Genomic DNA, 11,817 nt, shown 5'->3' on the forward strand with positions numbered 1-11,817 from the left:
GGCCACTCGGTGATCCCTTACTTAGACGATCTCCTAGTCAAGGCACCCTCCCGGGTGGCATGTCAACACAGCCTGACCATTGCTCTGGAGACTCTCCAGAGGTTCAGGTGGATCATCAATTTCCCAAAGTCAAAATTGACACCGACCCAATCACTGACTTACCTCGGGATGGAGTTTCATACTCTCTCAGCGATAGTGAAGCTTCCGCTGGACAAACAGCGTTCGCTGCAGACAGGGGTGCACTCTCTACTTCAGGCCCAGTCACACCCCTTGAGGCGCCTCATGCACTTCCTAGGGAAGATGGTGGCAGCAATGGAGGCAGTTCCCTTTGCGCAGTTTCATCTGCGTCCACTTCAATGGGACATTCTCCGCAAATGGGACAGGAGGTCGACGTCCCTAGACAGGAACATCTCTCTTTCACTGGCAGCCAAAACCTCTCTTCAGTGCTGGCTTCTTCCCACTTCTTTGTCGAAGGGAAAATCCTTCCTGCCCCCATCCTGGGCTGTGGTCACGACGGACGCGAGCCGGTCAGGGTGGGGAGCGGTCTTCCTCCACCACAGGGCTCAGGGAACCTGGACTCCGACAGAGTCCTCCCTTCAGATCAACGTTCTGGAGATAAGGGCAGTGTATCTAGCCCTAAAGGCGTTCCATCGGTGGCTGGAGGGCAGGCAGATCCGAATACAGTCGGACAACGCCACGGCGGTCGCGTACATCAACCACCAGGGCGGCACACGCAGTCGTCAAGCCTTCCAAGAAGTTCGGCGGATTCTGCTGTGGGCGGAAGCAACAGCCTCCACCATCTCCGCAGTTCACATTCCGGGCGTAGAAAACTGGGAAGCAGACTTTCTCAGTCGCCAGGGCATGGACGCAGGGGAATGGTCTCTTCACCCGGACGTGTTTCAAGAGATCTGTTGCCGCTGGGGAACGCCGGACGTCGACCTCATGGCGTCTCTGCACAGCAACAAAGTCCCGGCATTCATGGCACGGTCTCAAGATCACAGAGCTCTGGCGGCAGACGCGTTAGTTCAGGATTGGTCGCAGTTTCGACTGCCTTATGTATTTCCTCCTCTGGCACTGCTGCCCAGAGTGTTACGCAAGATCAGGTCCGACTGCCGCCGCGCCATCCTCGTCGCTCCAGACTGGCCGAGGAGGTCGTGGTACCCGGACCTGTGGCACCTCACGGTGGGTCAACCGTGGGCACTCCCAGACCGACCAGACTTGCTGTCTCAAGGGCCATTTTTCCATCTGAATTCTGCGGCCCTCAACCTGACTGTGTGGCCATTGAGTCCTGGCTCCTAGCGTCCTCAGGGTTATCTCAAGATGTCATTGCCACTATGAGACAGGCCAGGAAACCAACGTCCGCCAAGATCTATCACAGGGCTTGGAGGATCTTCTTATCCTGGTGCGCTGATCAGGGTTTTACCCCCTGGCCGTTTGCCTTACCCACTTTTCTTTCTTTCCTTCAATCCGGAATGGACAAGGGTTTGTCTCTCGGCTCTCTCAAGGGACAAGTATCGGCGCTTTCCGTGTTTTTTCAAAAGCGTCTAGCCAGGCTTCCGCAGGTCCGCACGTTCCTGCAGGGAGTTTGCCACATAGTCCCACCTTACAAGCGTCCGCTGGAACCCTGGGATCTTAACAGGGTGCTAACGGGTCTTCAGAATCCACCTTTCGAGCCGATGCGGGATGTCTCTCTATCACGCCTTTCGCAGAAGGTGGCCTTCCTAGTGGCAGTCACATCACTTCGGAGAGTGTCTGAGCTAGCAGCGTTGTCATGCAAAGCCCCCTTTTTGGTGTTTCACCAGGATAAGGTGGTTCTGCGTCCGGTCCTGGAATTTCTCCCTAAGGTGGTATCCCCTTTTCATCTCAATCAGGATATCTCCTTACCTTCTTTTTGCCCTCATCCAGTTCACCAATGTGAAAAGGATTTGCACTTGTTAGATCTCGTGAGAGCACTCCGGCTCTACATTTATCGCACGGCGCCCCTGCGCCGTTCTGATGCGCTCTTTGTCCTTGTCGCTGGCCAGCGTAAGGGGTCGCAGGCTTCCAAGTCAACCTTGGCTCGGTGGATCAAGGAACCGATTCTCGAAGCCTACCGTTCTTCTGGGCTTCCGATTCCTTCAGGGCTGAAAGCCCATTCTACCAGAGCCGTAGGTGCATCCTGGGCATTGCGGCACCAGGCTATGGCTCAGCAGGTGTGTCAGGCGGCTACCTGGTCGAGTCTGCACACTTTCACGAAACACTATCAGGTGCATGCCTATGCTTCGGCAGATGCCAGCCTAGGTAGGCGAGTCCTTCAGGCGGCGGTTGCCCACCTGTAAGAGGGGGCCGTTTTCGGCTCTTTTTATCGAGGTATTCTTTTACCCACCCAGGGACTGCTTTTGGACGTCCCAATTGTCTGGGTCTCCCAATGGAGCGACAAAGAAGAAGGGAATTTTGTTTACTTACCGTAAATTCCTTTTCTTCTAGCTCCTATTGGGAGACCCAGCACCCGCCCCTGTTCCCTTCGGGCTGTTGTTCTTTTGTGTACACATGTTGTTTATGTTGAATTGTTCTTTTGGTTCATGGTTTCAGTTCTCCGAACATCCTTCGGATTGAATTTACCTTAGACCAATTTATAAGTTTCCTCCTTCCTGCTTTTGCACCAAAACTGATGAGCCCGTGATGCACGGGAGGGTGTATAGGCAGAGGGGAGGGGTTACACTTTTTAAAGTGTAATACTTTGTGTGGCCTCCGGAGGCAGAAGCTATACACCCAATTGTCTGGGTCTCCCAATAGGAGCTAGAAGAAAAGGAATTTACGGTAAGTAAACAAAATTCCCTTCTATATAGTTGTGGTGTGGTTATAGTGCAGCTTTCAACTGGACCATTTCTCCAGGTGAACCCATCCTTATCGGGTCTGCATACCTTATCGCGTTTTCATATATCTCAGGGATATACAGGAACATAATCGGCGGGGTTCTAATTTCTGGAACCACCTCCGATCACATAGGAATGCTAGCATCTGTCCAGCTTCTTCCTCCCTATCTGAGTATGTCTTGTCCATGCCTGTACATCAGGTCTTTCATTAAAGTGCAGGACCATAGAGGTGAAGAACTAATAATGTAGAGCATCTTGTGAGATATAATTTTGGTTTGTGGATGTCTTAGGGTTGATATTTTCTCTTTTTCAGATGTACATAGCCCTGATTTCCCTGCATGCCCTCATCATGGTAGGGTTTCATTTCCTGTACTGTTTTGAAGAAGACTGGACAAGTGAGTAAATATGCAGTGAAAAATGGCATTGTAACCTGGCACAAACTCGGTATATTCGGGGTGAAGCTCTATTCTAGTCACCTTTTGGTATGACCTCCCCAATGCCTACAGAAGCCTTTATCGCTTCGGTGGACTTTCCACGGAAGCTTTATTAATGGGCTTGGCAAACATTCTAGAAATGTTTTCATAAGGGTTATTCTGGAATCATTAAGTGATGGCATATTGATAAGATCTGACCGGTGAGTAAAGCGAGGGCAGTGCTGCATCCTTTTCTGTTCTTCTACATAGCGGCATTCCCAGCCACGAATTGCAGCACAGCCTCACTTACCTGAGCAGCTGGGTGGTTAGTCGCACCACAGTGCAGGAACAAACTGTGAATGGGGGGGGGGGTCACAATCATTGTAGGGGTGTTCTCAAGTTTAAAAGTTATCATCTATCCACGGGATAGGGGATAACATTCAGATTGCTGGGGGTCCGACCTTCATGGCCCCCCACCAATCCCTAGACCAGGCCTGGAGGGAGCAGAGGTTGCTCATGTGCACTTCCGCTCCATTCATCTTTAATGGGAGTGCTGAAGATAGCCAAGCACAGTGCATATCCTATCAATATGGCATCACCCATTGTGATGGAATATCCCTTTTAAGTATATTTTGAAAGTGTTACCTACATTTTTATTTTATAAATCAATAGTACACATGAAAATAAGCAACTTTGTAATGTATGTTATCAGACAAATCTGCTTATTTCTCTGCCAGAATAGATCAATCACTATCAGATTTCTCAATTCTGGGGTAAAATCTGTATTCAGTGAAAACTTTCCCATCACTGAGATAGGAGATGGCAGTTGGTGCTGATGAGATTCTATAGAGATAGAAGAGGGAGGACTGGGCGGAGCTTTGCCTCTAGCTCCTCCCTCTTCCTCTAGCTCCACCCTCTGCCTCTAGCTTCACCCCTAATGACTGATCAGTTCTGGCAGAGAAAGAAGCAGATGTGTCTGATAAGATATATTACACAGTTGCTTATTTTCATGTGCACTATAGATTTATGACAAAAAAAAAAATTAAAACAACGGTTACACTTTAACACTAGAACTACTGAGGTAGTCATTTTGACTACTTTGCACTATGTATTTCTATATAGGTGTCACGAGTCCAGTAGTTCTAGTGTTAAATATATGTAAAATAATTGATGAATACCTTTCCACATTCTGTCTATTTTAGTTGAAAGCATTCAGTGTGATGACACCATTAGGGTCTGTGCGCAGTGAGAAATTTGTGTTTCTTAAGTAAAATCCGCATTATCTGGCAGAATTCCGCACCTGCATCAAAAAAAATGCACCCAAAATCTGCATGAGGTTTTACCGCGGTTTTGGTGCAGTTTTTTCGCGGGTTGGTCCCTGCGGTTTTTAACCATTATCATTGGCAAAACCACAAGTACCTGCGGAAGAGAAGTGACATGCTGCTTCTTTTTGCTGCAGAAATTCTGCAGCAAAACCTGTAGGGAAAAAAACCGCAGTGTGCACACAGGGCCTAACTTTGGTTTGATAGATGGTGTGAATATGTGTACAGTGTAGATCCGAGGACTCTCCGTTCAGTTAGGGAGCCAGATGTTGCAGTTGGTACCTCTATGACAGAGTATTAGCTCTCCTGACATTAACATCTCCTCAAAGCCCAGATCTCTAATACTACTCAGTGACACATAAGTAATGTCAGGCTTTCTCCTGACCCACAGTATATATCGGCTGCTACAGGTAGATCTGGTCACTTCTTCTGGACAGTGGGTGATGAGATAAAGGGGTAAATGAGACCCTCCCTATTTCTGCTGGGATTCACACATTTGGAATATATTTTTCTTTACTGAAATATATCTTTACCTTTTAATAATTGAAATGCGTTTTCCTTGGGAGGATTTCCATTGTTAGATCATCACACAAATACACGTCGATAAGTAAAATCCTTCCTACTATGATGTAAGAACCTACGCTCACACGTAGTGGACTACCCATCCTCTAATCTCTGCTCCGGTCTTGTTCCCATAGAGTGCAGCTCCTTCTCTCCACCTACCACAGTCATCCTCCTTATTCTGCTCTGCTTTGAAGGTTTACTGTTCCTCATCTTCACTGCTGTGATGTTTGGCACCCAAGTACACTCCATCTGTACTGATGAAACGGTGAGTACCTCTTCTGTCCTTGTCTCTGCTCTTTTATACGAGCGTTGTTCAATGAAATCCTGTTATATACTTTATTAGTATCAGGATAACGTTGTCATCAGGAAACCTCAGTTAGTCACAAACACGTTTTAGGCTCGGATCACATTTCCTCTCTTGTGATCCCTTCAGGAAGCATAAAAACATAAACGGAACATTCAGCTGTAGCGCCCATTGCATGGGTTTTCATGTTTCTTAAAAGGATATCAAATTGCAACCCTTCCATCCACTATACATTTTTGGATGGACCAATAAGTCTGCACAACTTTTTTTGTCCTTCCCTAAAAAATGGATAGCTGGCCTTATGTCCTTGGGAAATGAATCATAATGCATGGACACTCCTTATGTCATCAGTATAAAAGATCAATTATTTAGCACAGTAAAAATGGATCCACACAAAATGCAACAAAAACAGAAATGGAAACCAAAGTTGATGGAATATGTTTAAAAATGGAAACTTTGGCTCCAGTTTGGTATCCGTTTGCATCCTTTCTTTGCTTTGTTTTTTTTTTTTTTACGTCAATTTTTTTTCCACTAGATCCATTAACAGATGGACCCCAATGGTCTTGTAATCAGTTTTCAGATGCCCATACACATTAGTGTAGAGTTTTACAAAATAGACCTAATCTATGTTGATCAGCTCAAAAATCGATCGCTCAGTGGGTGAAATTTGTAACGTACAGCTTGTAATCGCCTAGAGAGAAATTGGACATGTTCAACTTTTCTTCAAGTTAATTTGAATAACTCTTCAAGTTTATTTTAATGTTTATTTTAATCATTAGATCTTGGAATAATAATAATTTCCACAATTAGATGTGTTTAATAAAAGTGTTCCTGTGCTGAGATAATCCTTTTTTTTTTTCTTTTATAAATTTGTTTTATTGAAAACTGTCACACAACAATAATACCAAGAGATGTCTTCAGAAGTAGTAACAATAATAATAAAACTATAAAACTTTTTGCTGCCCTAGGTTTTAGAGGAGGAAAATGTGACACTGTTATGAGGGTAATGTCCCCCAATTCTGTATTAATGTCTCCCATTCTGGGCCCCTATCAGGTATATATGTCCCCAATTCTAATATATATGATCCCCCATCCTGGTATATACGATCCTCACCCTGGGCCCATCCTGGTATATATGTTCCCCATCCTAGTATATATGTCCCCCATCATGGGCCCAACCTGGTTTATATGCCGCTTTTTTAACACAAAAATAAAATATTCTACTCACCTTCCCTCCACTCCCTTGTGCGCGACGTGCTCTACAGATGCCGACAACTGACTTCGGCGTGTAAGCTATGAGCAGTACATGACGTCACTGCTATACGCCCCCAGATACACACTGACGTCAGTTGCCAACTAATCCAGAATGAATATCCACGCTCCACACCCTCGTAATCCTGCCCGCCTCTCGGCCCTTGCTTTTGTGAAAATTAACACATTTTCATGAGTATGCTTGTGAACTTGTCTCCAATACGTGTGATAATGGAAACCACTCATACTGGAAAGATGGATCCGTGAAGAGGCCTAAGGAATGTTTTGGTCTACAGGAGGTCAGGGAAAAGATAAAACCCTCTGGATGGCATTCAGGATAGCAGGAGCTACACTCCAACACGTTTGCTTACAGCATGCGCATACCCACATCCCCATGCTGAGATAATCTTATACATACAGTATGCCCCCGCTATGTACTGTGTAATGGCCGATTGTGACCATACAGGGACATAGTCTGATCATACCACATCTGCTGGGCAGGGGAGGAAGCAAAATAGAGCATTCAGATAGTAGAGCATGGGATCACAGCTGATTCATGATGTGAGGTAAAGCATTTCCCTGCCTATTTTAAAAAAATGTTTTACTTCAAAGAAAGAATTATTTGCAGTCCCGTGCTGTAATGTCTGTATACTTTTTTACGTCCTGCTTGGCCCAGGAGCTGCGGTATGATCAGACCACGTCCCTGTACGGTCAGACACGGCCATTACACAGAACATAACAGGGGCATATATAAAATTATCTCAGCACAGGAAAAAATTGATAAACCCATCCAATTGTGTAAATTATTATTATTCCAAGGTTTATTGATTAAAATGAACTTTGTTTGCGAGAAAACACTTTTATGTAATAAAAGTCTGTATGGCTGCTTTGTAACTATTCCTCCCCAGACAACCATACATTCAACCAACCAGTATTCTGCCTCTCTATAATGTATATGGCTAAAAACCAAAAAGTTGACCAGCACCTTAGAACAGAATAAAGCAATTGTGAATAGGTGTAAGATGCTATGTCTGCATAAATGCATAAGAGTACAGCTGCACTCTGTAAGCACTGATATATGTAAACATGGAATATATAACATTTGGACTGAATTACTGCTAAATAAAATATGCTTATTCTTATAAAATAAGGTACTTCACACACACATAGGCCAATTCATGAGACCCTACCAATGTGACAAGGCGTAACATCCTTTGATTATCTAATTTTTATGGTCTTTGCCAAGTGGGCATTACTTACCGGATTCCCTGGGGTGTGTCTCTAGATTCCTTGGTAAAGACCATAAAAATTAGCATTACGTAAAAAGCCCATATCTCTGGATTTCAACGTATTTTGCTGCAGATGAATTGATAACTCAGCCCTCTGACTATTAATCTCAGGGTGACCAGATATCCGCCTCCTTTCTGCTGGCTTCTCCCAGTTCACAGACACTAATGTTTGGTACAAGCCTACCTATATTTGCTGTTTATTATAGGATGCATAATTATAGTAATAAGCACACACTAAAGCTAAAGACACTGTTTTATTGGCTTTTAACTATCACAGATGATGGCAGTGGTTTCTAATTCCTCACTGTGTTTCCTAACGTCTCTACTTTTGCATTTAACTTTATTCTTGGTGTTGGATCCTTATTTCCAATATGGTGGCTCCATTCTATTCACCTTTTATGTGTGGCATTGCATCCTTTACATGGCACTCTTATAATATTACTGTTACTTAGGTTGATAACAGTTGATCACTTTGTTCAGGGCACTAATGCTCCAGCGATATGCTAATATAGAATAAGAGTACCGTATTTTTCGCTTTATAAGACGCACATGATTATAAGACACACCCTCAAATTTGGTTACGGAAAAGAGAATTTTTTTTTTAATGTTAAATGGGGTCCATCTTATAATGCCAGTGCCAGTCTAACAAATCATATAGGGTATATGTCCCTCATAGCCCCCCATCCTAAAATTAGACCCCTTAATCTGGATATGGCCCCCTTAATCTGGATATGGCCCCCTTATATTGAATATAGCCCCCTTGTGCTGGCACACGTTCCCCTGTGCTGCCTATGGCCCCTTATGGATTGCACACGTTCCCTGTGCTGCCTATGCCCCCCTATGGATTGCACACTTCCCTCTGTGCTGCCTATCAGCCCCTATGGATTGCACACGTTTCCCTGTGCTGCCTATGGCCCCCTATGGATTGCACACGTTCTCCTGTGCTGCCTATGGCCCCCTATGGATTGCACACGTTCCCCTGTGCTGCCTATGGCCCCCTATGGATTGTACACGTTCCCCTGTGCTGCATATGGCCCCCTATGGATTGCACACATTCCCCCTTTTCATGCCTATGGCCCCCTATGGATTGCACCTGTTCCCCTGTGCTGCCTATGGCCCCCTATGGATTGCACATGTTCCCCTGTGCTGCCTATGGCCCCCTATGGATTGCACATGTTCCCCTGTGCTGCCTATGGCCCCCTATGGATTGCACATGTTCCCCTGTGCTGCCTATGGCCGCCTATGGATTGCACCTGTTCCCCTGTGCTGCCTATGGCCCCCTATGGATTGCACACATTCCCCTGTGCTGCCTATGGCCCCCTATGGATTGCACGCATTCCCCTGTGCTGCCTATGGCCCCCTATGGATTGCACACATTCCCCTGTGCTGCCTATGGCCCCCTATGGATTGCACGCATTCCCCTGTGCTGCCTATGGCCCCCTATGGATTGCACATGTTCCCTGTGCTGCCTATGGCCCCTTATGGATTGCACACGTCCCTCTGTGCTGCCTATCAGCCCCTATGGATTGCACACGTTCCCTGTGCTGCCTATGCCCCCCTATGGATTGCACACGTCCCTCTGTGCTGCCTATCAGCCCCTATGGATTGCACACGTTTCCCTGTGCTGCCTATGGCCCCCTATGGATTGCACACGTTCCCCTGTGCTGCCTATGGCCCCCTATGGATTGCACACGTTCCCCTGTGCTGCCTATGGCCCCCTATGGATTGTACACATTCCCCTGTGCGGCATATGGCCCCCTATGGATTGTACACGTTCCCCTGTGCTGCCTATGGCCCCGTATGGATTGCACACATTCCGCCTTTTCATGCCTATGGCCCCCTATGGATTGCACCTGTTCCCCTGTGCTGCCTATGGCCCCCTATGGATTGCACATGTTCCCCTGTGCTGCCTATGGCCCCTTATGGATTGCACACGTTCCCCTGTGCTGCCTATGGCCCCCTATGGATTGCACACGTTCCCCTGTGCTGCCTATGGCCGCCTATGGATTGCACCTGTTCCCCTGTGCTGCCTATGGCCCCCTATGGATTGCACACATTCCCCTGTGCTGCCTATGGCCCCCTATGGATTGCACGCATTCCCCTGTGCTGCCTATGGCCCCCTATGGATTGCATACGTTCCCCTGTGCTGCCCCTGGCCCCCTATGGATTCCACATGTTCCCCTGTGTTAGATATGGCCCCCATGCTGCTGCCCATAGTAAAATAAAACATTCTTTCCTTGCCTCCTCCAGCGCTGTCCTCCCTCCTGTCTACTTCCGTGCTTCTGTTCTTCCACTTCCTGGGTCTCAGTGACGGTCATGTGATCAGCACAGCAGAGTGATATCCTCTCTGCGTGCCTGATCACAGTGGAAGCAGAGACACCGGGAGACACGCTGGAGGGGGTAAGTAAAGCTTTTTTATTTTAGGATGAACAGCAGCATGGGGGCCATATCTAACACAGGGGGGGCATGTACCACCACAGGGGGGCGCAGGCTCATATAATATGCACCGCTCCCCCAGCCTGTCACTGCGGTGCGGTTTCAGCACCACAGTGATGGACAGCGGCTGTGCATATTATATGAGCGGGAGCAGGAGATCTAAGGCTGCCGCCCGCAGCGTTCACCTGCCCCAGCAGCGCTCCAGAGCGGACCCTGCAGTGAGTATGTATGTATATGTATATATATAATATATATATATATATACACACACCCCCCCGTATATTCGGCTTATAAGACGCACCCCCTATCCCCCAAAGTTTGGGGGAACAAAAGTGCGTCTTATAAAGCGAAAAATACGGTAACTTAGACTCTAGCTCAAAGAGGATAATATAAAACAAACAAGTGCTTACTTGTTAAATTAATTCCCGTCATTGAAATGATGCAGCTCTAATCCTCCCTGCTAGTAAATATTTACTTGGCTGCATCAATGATGTGCCATCTGCCACATAAGACTACGGCAGCAAATAATTGGCTTTAGCAATGTACTGGTGGGGGGGGGGGGGAGATGGAGCAATAGGACACCCCACCCCTTAGACAGATTTCATGGTTTGTATTCCTGTGAGTCTGTTGAGTTTGAGTCAGGAGACCCTCAACCATTTTGATGATTGTGGTCTGTACACAGACCCTAACAATCAGACATATGAAATTGGCCTAAGACAAATTTTGCCCTATTGGTTTGTTATCTGTAGTGATTTCAGGGCTCTAAGTACTGAGCACTGTGCCTCTAGATCCTGTGGCTTATCTTGGAGAGCTGACTACAGATCGTGCAATGTACAGCCTACATAATTGGTGCTCCAAGGAAAAGCAAAAAGAGCCAAAGGGATATGATGCTCAATGGGGTGCCACAAATCTTTTTAGCAATTTTGTAGGTTTGGTGTCCACACCAGTGCCAATAATCATTTCTGTTAACAGAAGTATGTGCTGGAACCGATGAAGGTTTATCTTTGGCTTCTGATCTACACTTGAACACGCACTACAATGAAAGCATTAACGGAGATACATTTAGAGTTGAAATGTTACCACAAGTGATGAGCGAGCACTACCATGGTCAGGTTTTCGGTACTCGAAACAAGCAGGTCGAACACTCAGACGGGCTTGGCTCATGTATGAAGTATAATGGAAGTCAATAGGAAGCTTGAGCATTTTTACGAAAGATCTCCTAGAAAAATGCTTGTTTTCCATTATACTCAGTACTCAAGTCGAACCCGTCCAAGCATCTGACCTGCTCATTTTGAGTACCAAGTACCCGTGCATGGTAGTGCTTGCTCATAACGACTTACCCCATCTATTCCATAATGTATTAATACTGAGGTTGCGGTAGAT

General features: G+C 46.4%; 1 protein-coding gene across 3 annotated transcripts in view; it reads left to right on the top strand.

The window, feature by feature from the left end:
* Window positions 1-11,817, top strand: part of ZDHHC3 (zDHHC palmitoyltransferase 3) — a 98,741-nt gene that overhangs the window by 70,479 nt on the left and 16,445 nt on the right. For all 3 annotated transcript variants that reach the window (XM_075315166.1, XM_075315168.1, XM_075315167.1), the window contains exons 5-6: window positions 3,169-3,250; window positions 5,289-5,419. In XM_075315166.1, coding sequence (XP_075171281.1) covers window positions 3,169-3,250; window positions 5,289-5,419 — 213 coding nt within the window. The remainder of the gene's footprint in view (window positions 1-3,168; window positions 3,251-5,288; window positions 5,420-11,817) is intronic.

This window comes from Anomaloglossus baeobatrachus, chromosome 6, assembly GCF_048569485.1.
Source record: "Anomaloglossus baeobatrachus isolate aAnoBae1 chromosome 6, aAnoBae1.hap1, whole genome shotgun sequence".
Classification (NCBI taxonomy): domain Eukaryota; kingdom Metazoa; phylum Chordata; class Amphibia; order Anura; family Aromobatidae; genus Anomaloglossus; species Anomaloglossus baeobatrachus.